At 39.4% G+C, this 13,328-nt stretch overlaps 1 protein-coding gene across 3 annotated transcripts in view; it reads left to right on the top strand.

The window, feature by feature from the left end:
* The window catches only part of LOC126424980 (ectonucleoside triphosphate diphosphohydrolase 5), a 58,091-nt gene that overhangs the window by 29,992 nt on the left and 14,771 nt on the right, over nucleotides 1-13,328 (top strand). For all 3 annotated transcript variants that reach the window (XM_050087866.1, XM_050087868.1, XM_050087867.1), the window contains exons 6-7: nucleotides 4,030-4,141; nucleotides 8,571-8,742. In XM_050087866.1, coding sequence (XP_049943823.1) covers nucleotides 4,030-4,141; nucleotides 8,571-8,742 — 284 coding nt within the window. The remainder of the gene's footprint in view (nucleotides 1-4,029; nucleotides 4,142-8,570; nucleotides 8,743-13,328) is intronic.

The raw sequence follows: 13,328 nt of genomic DNA, 5'->3' as shown, positions 1-13,328 counted from the left end.
GTACAAGGGGTCACCGAACGTATTGGCAAAATCCTACGAAAAGCCGACATCAAACCAATTTTCCGAAGCAGAAACAAAATATCAGACATGCTCGGTTCTACCAAGGATGCAGTTGACAAACTACACACACCTGGCGTGTATGAAATTGGTTGTGCGTGTGGATTAGTCTACATAGGTGAGACGGGACGTCCGATTAGCACAAGGCTCTCGGAACATGAAAGATATATCCGCCTGAAACAACACACGAAGTCAGCAGTGGCGGAACACCGAGACGAGTGCGGGAAACCAATATTTTTTCAAGAAGCCCGCGTCCTGGCGAAACAGCCTCTCACTTTCAAAAGAAAGATTAGAGAGGCGATAGAAATAGCCAAAAGACCCGCCAACATGAATAGAGAGGACGGGTACAAGCTTCCGAGGTCTTGGCTGCCTGCAATAGCAGGGCTATGGAGCGGCGGCAGAGCCGTGGCGGCCCATGCAGACACGCGGAGAGCCGCAGTAGCGGTCGCGAGTACACAAAGCAATGGCACGCCACAGCCGGCTTCTGGACAGCATGGAAACAGTGTGACGTCACAGCCATCACCTGTTCGCTATTCGTCCGTCCCCTCCAATGGGGTGGATTAATATAAAGACCAATAGAAAACAGCTATTTCAGCCAATGACAGATAACAAAGGAAACACCAATAAAGCATACCTTTCACCCCTCCTCCTCCTCCTTTTGCAGCCAATCAAGTAACGACACGGTTTTCTCGTGCAGCTATTTAAGGAACCAAGTGCGTCCATTTAGCAGCAGTTAACGTAAGGCCCTGATGAAGGCTAGCTGCAACGCTGGCCGAAACGTTGGCGCATTTTAAATTATGACGATGCGGTCTGATACCCTGAAGAATTTTATTGAAGAATAGCTGTGGAAGTTAGCATCATACTGCTTGTGATCTGCTGCAGAGAATATTGGCACCTCCTTCAAGCAGTGCGGTATTTACACTTAGGCTTTGTATTTTGTACTAAATCTGTGTTGACACTATGGATGGAGGGCTGGTTGTTTCTCCCCACTCCCAAGATGGAATTGTGGATGGAGTTTACAGTGGATCAGTCTAGCATCAACAGACAGAACACAGCATAGTGCAATGAAACACAGGGTTCAACAGTTGCTACAATAGTGTAGCGGGGGCCAGAATGGTGGGTGTAATTGTTCTTGCAACTACAGGTTGCGGCGACATTGTGAGTCAGTTAGCAGGGCAGTAGTACATGGAGCCAGTTGGATGTCCAATGAAAAGTCATAGAAACAGTAAATGTTACTTTATTTATTCCGTACAAAAAGCACAGCAATTGTCGTGTCATCTCACTGCAGTCAGCACCCTGTGATGCAGCTGGCTCTGAATGGTGGAGAGTGCTTCGTTCGGCACGAGGCTTCACAGAATGGCCAGCACACCATGTCACTGTATCACTCAGTGAGTGAAGGGCCACATGAGTCACCAGGTGGGTGTGTAGAATGCAGTGATGACACTTGATAAAATCAGTCACATCAGCTGGTGGAGACTCCTGGTTCAGTGCAGGAAGCACCCGAGTGTGCAGAGGTGAACCTAGGACCCCAGAATAGGCTGCAGGAGCAGTGGCCTGCAGAGGCAAGACCGCAGTAGCAGAGTGTGACCGCAACAGCAGGCTCTGGATAGGCAGCTAGTCAAGTCTAGGTGAGAACTGTGGACCCCCAGATATCTATATACATACTCTGCAAGCCACAATACAGTGTGTGGCGGAGGGTACCCTGTACAGCTACTAGTCATTTCCTTTCCTGTTCCACTCACAGAAAGAGCAATGGAGAAATGACTGCCTGTATGCTCCGTATGAGCCCTAGTTTCTTGTCTCTTATCTTCTTGGTCCTTAAGCTAAATGTATGTTGGTGGCAGTAGTATCATTCTGCAGTCAGGTTCAAATGCCGGTTCCTAAAAGTTTCTCAGTAGTGTTCCTCGAAAAGAACATTGCCTTTCCTCCAGCGATTCACATTTGAGTTCTCAGAGCATCTCCGTAACACTTGTGTGCTGCTTAAAACTAACCACTAAAAAATCTAGCAGCCAGTCTCTGAATTGCTTCAATCTCTTCCTTTAATCCGACCTGGTACAGATCCCAAACGACGTCCTTTGCAGATGACCCACACTTTCCTAAAATTCTCTCAGTAAACTGAAGTCAACCATTTGCCTTCCCTGCCACAATCCTCACACACTCATTCCATTTCATATCGTTTTGCAATGTTATGCCCAGACATTTAAACAACATGACTGTCTCAAGTAGGACACTACTAAAGCTGCACCCGAGCATTATGCTTCTGTTTTTCCCTACTCATCCATATTAACTTAAATTTTTCTGCATTTAGAGTTGGCTGCCATTCATCACACTAATTAGAAATTTTGTCTAAGTCCTCTTGCATCATCCTACAGACACACTTCTTCGACACTTTCCCATACACCACAGCATCATCAACAAACAATAGCAGATTGCTGCCCACCAGATATAGAAAATAATAGTGGGACTATCACTCTTCACCGGAGTACTTTACTGTCAATACTCTCATCTTCAACGAACACTCACTGTCAGGGACAAGATGTTGGGTTCTATTACTTGAGAAGTCTTCAATCCACTTACATATCTGGGAACCTATTCTGTATGCTCGTACATCAGATAGTTGCCCTGAGGTCTGCAGAAGTTGGCCAGCATATGATCCTACACCAGAAAGGCTCTATTTCAGCCCTCCGCCCCAGTGGTATCAGGCCTAGGCATAGCCTATAAGTGAGCAGTTAGTTCAGGTGGCATCAAGCAACAGCAGGCTGGACAACGCTTGTCAGACCAAAGACTGTTGTGGAGAACCTGCTGTAGCTGGCTGCGGGTGGTGACACAGTGCATAGCTGCAATGGTGGCTCAACCCGCCCCTTTGTTGATAGTACATCATTCTTCATCACATAGACCACAATAGTTTGAGCTCCGATGTATGGTAATCCTTGCCACCACTGCCAGTCTGGCTGCCATATTTTGTCCTATCTGCACTGTTCTGGCCCTGGCAGCATGGTTATGTGCTAACTGCTTTTGAACAGAGCTTGGCCCCTCTGTAGTTTATTGTGTCAGTCCACAGTGATACTATTTTAGCTTGTCCATGGGTTTCAGCTGCCAAGTAAAAGGCAGTGGTGCAACAATAGTGTTCTTGCATGCAGTTTTGTGCAATTGCAATGGTGGGTGGTATTCATAAACAAAATGCAAGTGATCCAAAAGCATTAGACATCTACAGGAGAAGGGAGCTAAGTGCTAGAGAGAAAGTTAAGATTGTGATTGTTTTGTAGGACTATTATTGGTTTGCATTTTCTCATTCGTTTGAAATGGATGTGTGAAACTGTCTCTGGTGTCCGTAATATATTTTGCTTAATGGGTCAATAATGATGGGAAGTGAGAAAGAAAACTGCCATGGTCAGAAATCTTCACACTGTAGCTTTTCATGTGCAGTAATGATAATATCATCAGCTGTGTACGTATTAGTTTTTATTTTTTGTGATCAATTTCACTGATACAATTCGCAATCATCAGGCCCATATGCTTGCTCACCGTGATCATGTTTTCAACTGAAAAACACCATATTACTTCTAGAAATAGGCCCAGAATCAATGAGATCTGTGAAACTTTTCCCTGTGTTGTATACTGTTATTTGCCCCTGAGACGAAAGTTTTGTGAACCAATGATTTTGGACCTTTTACTAGAAGTAGGATAGTGTTTTTCCACTGAAAAATCAACACTTTGAGCTTGTAGAGGGGCCTGAAGATGGTGGATTGTATCGCCAAAACTGGTCACAAATAGATAACAACTAAAACATGCAACTATAGGTATTATCGTTATTGCACATAAATATATCCATCAGAAGATGGATGTACGGAAACTACAACTTTTCACTGATAAGGACCTTTATTTGTGCAGTATTAGAACAGAGGTATAAGATATTTTACAGTTTTCTGATAAATACAGTAAAGTGTGCCAATATTTATCTCTTTATTACAGGTTCGTAAGCTCTTTGATGCCTCTCCATTCCTCACAAATGAAAATTCAGTGGCCATAATGGATGGGGTTGATGAGGGCCTCTTTTCCTGGTTCACTGTTAACTTCCTTATGGGTGAGTCACAATTTATTGACTGTAGTTTGTTAAAGTTATTAATAAAAGTATGTTCCAGAGATATTTTTCCAGTGTTGTGGAATATACAACAAAATTACCATTTTCTTTCATTGTCAACATATCTGCCGAGCACTTCAAAACATCAGCATTCACTTCCTCAAGAAAAAGTGTGTGTACAGACATACCAAACAGTTTTAAGGAGTTTTTGTCGAGATGTTACAAAACAAATAATTTTTATTTTCACATAGTTGGTCTCTCTTGCAGGAGAAAGCTCATAGGTAGAATATCATATCCCTGTGCAAGCTTCAAATTGATACAAAAATACATTACTATAAGTACAAAGAATTGTTTAAGATGTGATGTTAGCAAACAACACCACTGTCTCTCTTCAACTTCAGTAATCATCCATTTCTGAACGTGCTCATTTCACAGCGCACACAGGATTTTAGAACTCTATGTTAAGCAAAATCACTTGTCTACCAACGTCACCAACCCACTCGCAAGTTGTTTGCTGTCCCAATCACTTGCTAGGATGTGATGTGCACTTGTAGAAAACAGGCTTTGCAAAGTGTGAGAACAGGAGAGAATCACTGATAAACTGGGAGAAAGCAGTAAGAGCTTACACCATTGGCAGAATTTGACAGATGGCACAAAAACAGAATAATATCTAGTGTCTTGGAAGGGTTAGAAGATTGGAAGATGAAGCAATTAAAAGAGATGTATGCTTGAGAAATTTGATAGCTAGCTGTTGTCACTCACTGCTGATGCCCGTGACTGTGAGAAATGGTTGTATGTATCACTACCCTCGATAGGCATTAACTGGCTGTTTGCAGCCTTCACTACAGACAAGCATTTCATTGAGACACAGCACCAGACAAACCACTGCCTCATAGCTTTATGATATCCCAGATGCTTCAGTGAGACGCCTGATGGGCAGCGAAGATGCTGCTAAGATGAGAGGAACTCCCACTTCCCACTAGGGCTGACACTTCACAGAGCTGTTTGATGAGTGTTTGTAATTTATTTTTTGAACAACTTCTATTTGCCATTGACTACATATATTTATTGTAAATCCCACATTTGCAGTTTGAGCTTTGAGCCATTAGCAAGTAGTTTAGCTGCAACCGATTGTAAATATTAAAGTTAGGCATCCACAGGAAAAAGAATCTATCAGACAGTCATTACATAAAGTGATCACAACTGATAAATGATGGAAACTACTCAAATGCTGGAACACAGCAACTGTCAACACAGCAGAAATAAACTGGGGTCTTGCGGTTTTTTTTTTTTTTTTTATTTTTTAAATTATATATGTTTGGAATTTATTAACAGAATGGCATCCCAAAGCCTGTACGGAATAATTATCCAGGTGGATGTGAGGTGTATCGTGTAGTTTTATTTCTTCGTTTCACAAAGCCTCGTCATTCAGGAAAAGTCTGTCTATGTATAATAGCAAATAACGCAATACTTAGGAGACATTTGTTTTAATGTTTTAGTGATATCAACAGACCTGCTGTATTTTAGAAATGTCAACTTTCCCCACATGGAATGTTATTAATTGTATTTATTCATGCTCTGGATTTTGGACGTTGTGCGTTTCTCAGATGACAGCTCACTATTAAGTGTGTCAATGTGTGTTCGTTTGTCTCAAGAGGACTTTCTGTTCATGTGAATAAGGCAGGATTGTTTGTCATCTATGTAAAATGATGTGGCACATCATGTAATTATTCCATCGAATTCGTGTCATATGTAGCACATCACGTAATGATTCCATAGAATTCATGTCGTACTGCCCTCAAAAGTTTTCACTGTGTGTGCACTGAGGTATTTACTCTGAAGCTGGAAAGAGAGCTTAAGCTTGAAAGCAATTGCAACTATCAGAGTTTAAAGTATGGTAGGTGTGTGGGTAAGCTACTACGAACAGCGTAGTGAACACATTATTGTAGCCAAGATAGACACAAAGCCCATGCCTACCACAGTAGTACAAGTTCGTATGCCAACTAGCTTCGCAGATGACAAAGAGATTTATCAAATGTATGACAAGATAAAAGAAATTATTCAGATAGTGAAGGGAGACAAAAATTTAATAGTCATGGGGGACTGGAATTCAATGGTGGGAAAAGAAAGAGAAGGAATATGGCATGGGGGTAAGGAATGAAAGAGGAAGCAGCCTGGTAGAATTTTGCACAGAGCACATGGAAGTGGCCTGGAGTCACTGGAAGATTTCAGATAGATTATATAATGGCAAGACAGAAATTTAGGAACCAGGTTTTAAAGTATAAGACATTTTCAGGGGCAGATGTAGACTCTGATCACAATCTATTGATTATGAACTGTAGGTCAAAACTGAAGAAACTGCAAAAAGGTGGGAATTTAAGGATGGAATCTGGCTAAACTCAAAGAACGAGAGGTTGTAGAGTGTTTGAGGGAGAGCATTAGGGAACAATTGACAAGAACGGGGGAACGAAATACAGTAGAAGAAGAATGGGTAGCTTTGAGAGATGAAATAGTGAAGGCAGCAGAGGATCAGGTAGGTAAAAAGATGAGGGATAGTAGAAATCCTTGGGAACAGAAGAAATATTGAATTTAATTGATGAAAGGAGAAAATATAAAAATGCAGTAAATGAAGCAGGCAAAAAGGAGTACAAATGTCTCAAAAATGAGATTGACAGGAAGTGCAAAATGGCTAATCAAGGATGGCTAGAGGACAAATGTAAGGATGTAAAGGCATATATCACTGGGGGCAAGATAGATACTGCCTACAGAAAAATTAAAGAGACCTTTGGAGAAAAGGAACCACTTGTGAGAATATCAAGAGCTCAGGTGGAAAACCAGTACTAAACAAAGAAGGGAAAGCAGAAAGGTGGAAGGAGTATATAGAGGGTCTGTACAAGGGCGATATACTTGAGGGCAATATTATGGAAATGGAAGAGGATGTAGATGAAGATGAAATGGGAGATACGATACTGCATGAAGAGTTTGACAGAGCACTGAAAGACCTAAGTCGAAACAAGGCCCCGGAAGTAGACAACATTCCGTTGGAACTACTGGTAGCCTTGGAAGATCCAGCTCTGATAAAACTCTACAATCTGGTGAGTTTAATAAGTCATGGCTGCAAACTACTAACATGAATTCTTTACAAACAAATGGAAAAACTGGTAGAAGCCTACCTCTGGGAAGATCGGTTCGGATTCTGTAGAAATAATGGAACACGTGATGCAGTACTGACCCTATGACATATCTTAGAAGACAGATTAAGGAAAGGCAAACCTACATTTCTAGCATTTGTAGACTTAGAGAAAGCTTTTGACAATGTTGACTGGAATACTCTCTTTTAAATTCTATAGGTGGCAGGAGTCAGATACAGGGAGCGAAAGGCTATTTACAATTTGTGCAGAAACCAGATGGCAGTTAAGAGTCGAGGGGTATGAAAGGGAAGCAGTGGTTGGGAAGGGAGTGATACAGGGTTGTAGCCTATCCCCGATGTTATTTAATCTGTATATTAAGCAAGCAGTAAACGAAACAAAGAAAAATTCAGAGTAGGAATTAAAATCCATGGAGAAGAAATAAAAACTTTGAGATTTGCCAATGACATTGAAATTCTGTCAGAGGCAGCAAAGGACCTGGAAGAGCAGTTGAACGGAATGGACAGTATCTTGAAAGAGGATATTAGATAAACATCAACAAAAGCAAAATGAGGCTAATGGTATGTAGTCGAACTAAATCAGGTGATACTGAGGGAATTAGATTAGGAAATGAGACACTTAAAGTACTAGATGAGTTTTGCTATTTTGGAAGCAAAATAACTGATGGTCGAAGTAGAGAGTTTAGGCAAAAAGAGAATAGAAGCTTTTGAATGGTGGTGCTACAGAAGAATGCTGAAGATTAGATGGGTAGATCACATAACTAATGAGGAAGTACTTAATAGAATTGGAGAGAAGCGAAATTTGTGGCACAGCTTGACTAGAAAAGGGGATTGGATGGTAGGACTTGTTCTGAGGTATCAAGGGATTACCAATTTAGTAGTGGAGGGCAGCTTGGAGGGTAAAAATTGTAGGAGGAGACAAAGAGATGAATCCACTTAGCAGATTCAGAAGGATGTAGGTTGCAGTAGGTACTGGGAGACGAAGAAGCTTGCACAGGATAGAGTAGCATGTAGAGCTGCATCAAACCAGTCTCTGGACTGAAGACAAACAATTTTCAATATCTTATAGTTTGACATCACAGCTTGATAGTGAATTGTCTTTATTTTTGCTATTGCCCATAGTTTTTCAATACTTCCCAAAGAAGAAAACAACTGCGCAGTCTGTGGTCTGAAGACCATCACACACACATCACAACACTCAGTGTCCTGAGAGTTAGCTGTCTTCATTTTGTACTTACACTGAATCTCGGGCCATTAACTATGTTGTTCATAATTTCATTACAGACCGGCTGGGTGGAAGTGGGGGTGATGGTACTGTGGCAGCATTGGACCTCGGTGGAGGCTCAACACAGATCACATTTGCCCCCACAGACCACACAACACTGAAGGAGGCAAGGTCAGAGCTACTTCACAAAGTCTCCGCTTTCAGGCAAAGTCTGTCTGTATATACTAACAGGTAAGGCAATACTTAGCAGGAATGATACTTTGTTTAAAATCCTTACATCTTTATTTTCCGCAAGTTCTGCATTTATCATGGGCCTATTTTTTGATCAAATATTTCAACAGATAGAAACGAGACAAGTATTAAACTGACCAACATGAGGTCTAGTTTTGCAGAAACAAATTTAATTGCTTGGAAGTAATCAGGAAACTAAGGAAACTAGTGATTTGAGGAAAAATTGCAGCATTTCACAAGCAGCTGCTGCCAGCTATGCAAATGAAGTGTCAAAAAGGTTCTCTCTTCAAGGCCTAGCTGTTTTACACACAAAAAATCACCTTGGTTTGAGGATTAAATGTAAAAATGATTTCCTTTAAATTGAATACTAAACTCATGACATTTCATAAACAAACGTTGATAGAAAAGCTAATGAGGTTTATAAAAGCTCCTGCTTTCTGGAAGAAAATGAATAAAGAAATGGTCAAATGTTTTGTGAAATGATTTGTCTAAAAGTAAGAAATTAAATAGATTACAGAAATATTTGACGCGTCCCTCTAATGATACTTGAAATAGCCTACAGCAAATCAAGAGCCTGCTGAGAATTTAAAGTTCAGTGTTTAGCTTAGAATCTTAAAATTTTAAAGAGTACTAGAGGATATTTGTTTGGTGGATTATGTAGACCATGTGGTCTGTATTTGTGTGGCCTTTGCATATATCTGTCATCTATGCAAGGGGAAAAAAAAAAAAAAACTTCAGTCTCAAAAATTTTTCAATAGAAAATCCAAATAATAGGAAAGGGAATGACATATTCTCAACTGGCACATCAAATGTTTCTCTAATCTGTTTTATTTTTTACTTTGTGACAAATATTTTCTCTAAGAATTTGACTGGTTCTCAAATATTTTTCATTAAAATATTTCTGTAATAATCTGGAAAACTAAACCGGCACAATTCATTAGTGTACTGTGGATTTGGCATAAAAAAGGCACTCTTATTAAGTTACTCAAGTTTGTAAGAGAAAGATCTTTTGAGAAGAAGTAGAATAGGTATACAAAAGTGAAGATAAATGAAGAATAGTACAAATTAGAATTTGGAAAAGAAGTAGACTAGAAGTAAAAATTCTAATAGTGTAATATGAAGTGTGGATCAAAGTATACGAGACATATGGTAGGCTACTGGTGTTGTTTTAACAGATTGCTGCTGTGCGTTGCTCATTATTTTGAAGCTCATGTTTGCGTAATTTCCATTGGCAGTGTTGGAGGCTGTGAAACTGCTTAGTTTTCCTGTGTGTGCATAGTGATTGTGTTATTGGACTTCCAATGCTGATATTGTAGGTCATGGGAATTTATCAAGGAAACATCTTGGTTTCCATTGTGTATGAGGGATTATAAAAACTACCAGACTGATCTGTACGAATATGTTTGTTCCTTAAAACTTAACGTATTCTTATTTCTGGAAGTACGTGAAAAAATAAAGAGTGTCTATGTTCTTTTATGTTGGAATATTCGCCAATCACTCTAAATAAAATTGTCACTGTAACATTGCTATGTTATTTTTGAAAAAATGGTTTCATTTGTGGAATTCCAAAACAAAACTCTGTTGACATATTTATATTACTAAAAGCTCCAAATGTTCACCCAGACGCTGTTGCACATTGCCTATATAACGGCATCCAGCGGCATCAGTATTTCGTATAATTATTCACTGAATATAACAATTTAAATGCTTTGTAACCTACTGATAAAGTGGTATAATATTCCGCAAAAGGCTTAACACAATAAGTCAAATATTAAAGTTAGAAACTTAGCAATGGAAAGTAGTGGGTGGAATAACAGCAGTTGGGCTCTGGCACTCTGTGTTTGATTCGTTCTTTTGTGACTAAATTATATCATTGTACAGTACACAGTTCAGGAGATATCTCATTAAACATTGAGAGATATGAAAAAGTATGTTTTATACATGGAGTTCAATTCTTTATAAAGGGTTGAGATTGGGGGTGGGGTTATTGGCACATACTGTTTTCAGTGTGTTACTGGTGAAATAATAACTACTAGTGTTTACAGTTCCAAAATGCCTTTTAGATAAGTTATGAGCCTGTGTTTTGGGGCTGGTTGCAGCAAATAGTGAAGTAGGCAAGACATGTTTCAAGGAAGACATATTGAATCATAAAGTTGTTGTTTTGACCTCTGTTGTCTATTACATTATTTGGAAATAATAGAGGGAAACATTCCACGTAGGAAATATATATCTAAAAACAAAGATGATGTGACTTACCAAATGAAAGTGCTGGCAGGTCGACAGACACACAAACAAACACAAACATACACACAAAATTCAAGCTTTCGCAACAAACTGTTGCCTCATCAGGAAAGAGGGAAGGAGAGGGAAAGACGAAAGGATGTGGGTTTCAACGGAGAGGGCAAGGAGCCACCCCAATCCCGGGAGCGGAAAGACTCACCCTAGGGAGAAAAAAGGATGGGTACACACTCGCGCGCACACTCTCACACACACACACACACACACACACACACACACACACACAAGCAGACATATTATCTTTAAATATGTCTGCTTGTGTCTGTGTATGTGTGTGTGTGTGTGTGTGTGTGTGTGTGTGTGTGTGTGTGTGTGTGCGCGAGTGTGTACCCGTCCTTTTTTCCCCCTAGGGTGAGTCTTTCTGCTCCCGGGATTGGGGCGGCTCCTTGCCCTCTCCGTTGAAACCCACATCCTTTCGTCTTTCCCTCTCCTTCTCTCTTTCCTGATGAGGCAACAGTTTGTTGCGAAAGCTTGAATTTTGTGTGTATGTTTGTGTTTGTTTGTGTGTCTGTCGACCTGCCAGCCCTTTCATTTGGTAAGTCACATCATCTTTGTTTTTAGATATACATTATTTGGAAAGTTTTATTCAATACATATTCACTGTGGACCAGTTATGGATGCACAGATCATAGTAATATTGTGATAGAGGCCTGCTCAATTATAATACCCCTTTACTATATTTACCATATTACAACTTTTATAACTGTGATTGTGTAACTAATGAATTTTAAGCAGTTGTACTATTAGTTTTTGCCTCCAAAACAAAACACTATTTTATACAGAAGAGTGTAGATTCAAAAGAAATATTTGAACAAGGATTCATTTAATAGTTGTCGTTATTTGTACCCAGGTTAAAATATGGTTACCAGTCCAAATTGGTCATATAATTTTGAAATAAGAAATTCATTAGATAAAATAGAACCTTCTAGCATTTATTTCACATATAGACAGGTCTGTAAAATCAGTCGCTATCAGCAACATCTTTGTAGCTCTCTACAGTGAGGTATGTTCCGAAATGTAAAATTTTGCACTTCACAAAATGGAAAAAATAGTATCCTGTGACTATATTACCAATGAGTCACTTTTGGAATTGGGCAACTCGTACAAATACCTGGGTGTAACACTTTGTAGGGATATGAAATGGATTGATCACATAGGTTCAGTCATGGGTAATGCAGATTATAGACTTCGGTTTATTGGTAGAATACTGGGGAAGTGCAATTAATCTACAAAGAAGATTGCTTAAAAATCACTTTTGTGACCAGTTCAAGAATGTTGGTCAAGTGTGTGGGATCCATACCAATAGGACCAGTTCTAGAATATTGCTTAAATGTTTAGGACCTGTACCAGATAGCATTAACAAGGGATATTGAATGTATACACAGAAGGGGAGTACAAATTGTCACAGGTTTGTTTAATCCACGGGAGAGAGTCACAGAGGAAGAAACTGAACTGGAAGATTATTGAAGGTAGGTGTAAACTGTCCCGAGAAAGTTTATCAACAAAGTTTCAAGAACCAGATTTAAATAATTGCTGTAGGAATAAATAACAACTCCTTATGTATCGCTCACGTAGGGATCATGAGGATAGGATTAGAATAATTACAGCACACACACACAGGGTGTGTACCCTCTGCCATGCACCTCACAGCTGTTTGCAGATTATAGACATAGATGTAGATATTAAGTGACTAACAAACCTCTCACTCACAATAATGTTTGCTAACTGACCTGTCAAGCTTTGAAAGACTCGCTTTTATGATAGCTATTCTAACCATGAGGAAATCATATTTTAGAATGTAGGACACACTCAGTACAATAACACTTGGTAACATTTGTTTAGAATGCAATTAAAAGTAGAATGCATTATGCAATAGTCAACTTTTGTCTCAATTACAGATTTAAGAATGGCTTCAAAATAGTATGGAATAAGATGGTAGTTATTTTCTTCAACAAGCAAAGTTTCAGTTCAGGTTATGCAATCTAATAAGCGCGATCCTTTAACTTTACTAGTGATTTTACTCATATTTTTTAGAACTTCCTTTGTTGTAGTAGTAGTAGTAGTAGTAGTAGTTGTTGTTGTTGTTGTTGTTGTTTTTATTATTAACAAAATCAGTCTTTTCTATAATTAGATTCAACATTATTGACTCTTAGATAACTTGGGATTAGGAATAGGTTTCTAGTTCAGGTTACATGACTAAGGTCAATAACTGTCTCAGAACACATGAAGATTAAATTCCACAAATGAGTTAGTTCACTCGAAAAGAGGTACTGATTTTACAGATTGAA

This window comes from Schistocerca serialis, chromosome 10 (assembly GCF_023864345.2).
Source record: "Schistocerca serialis cubense isolate TAMUIC-IGC-003099 chromosome 10, iqSchSeri2.2, whole genome shotgun sequence".
Classification (NCBI taxonomy): domain Eukaryota; kingdom Metazoa; phylum Arthropoda; class Insecta; order Orthoptera; family Acrididae; genus Schistocerca; species Schistocerca serialis.
This window is presented reverse-complemented; position numbering and strand designations above follow the sequence as displayed.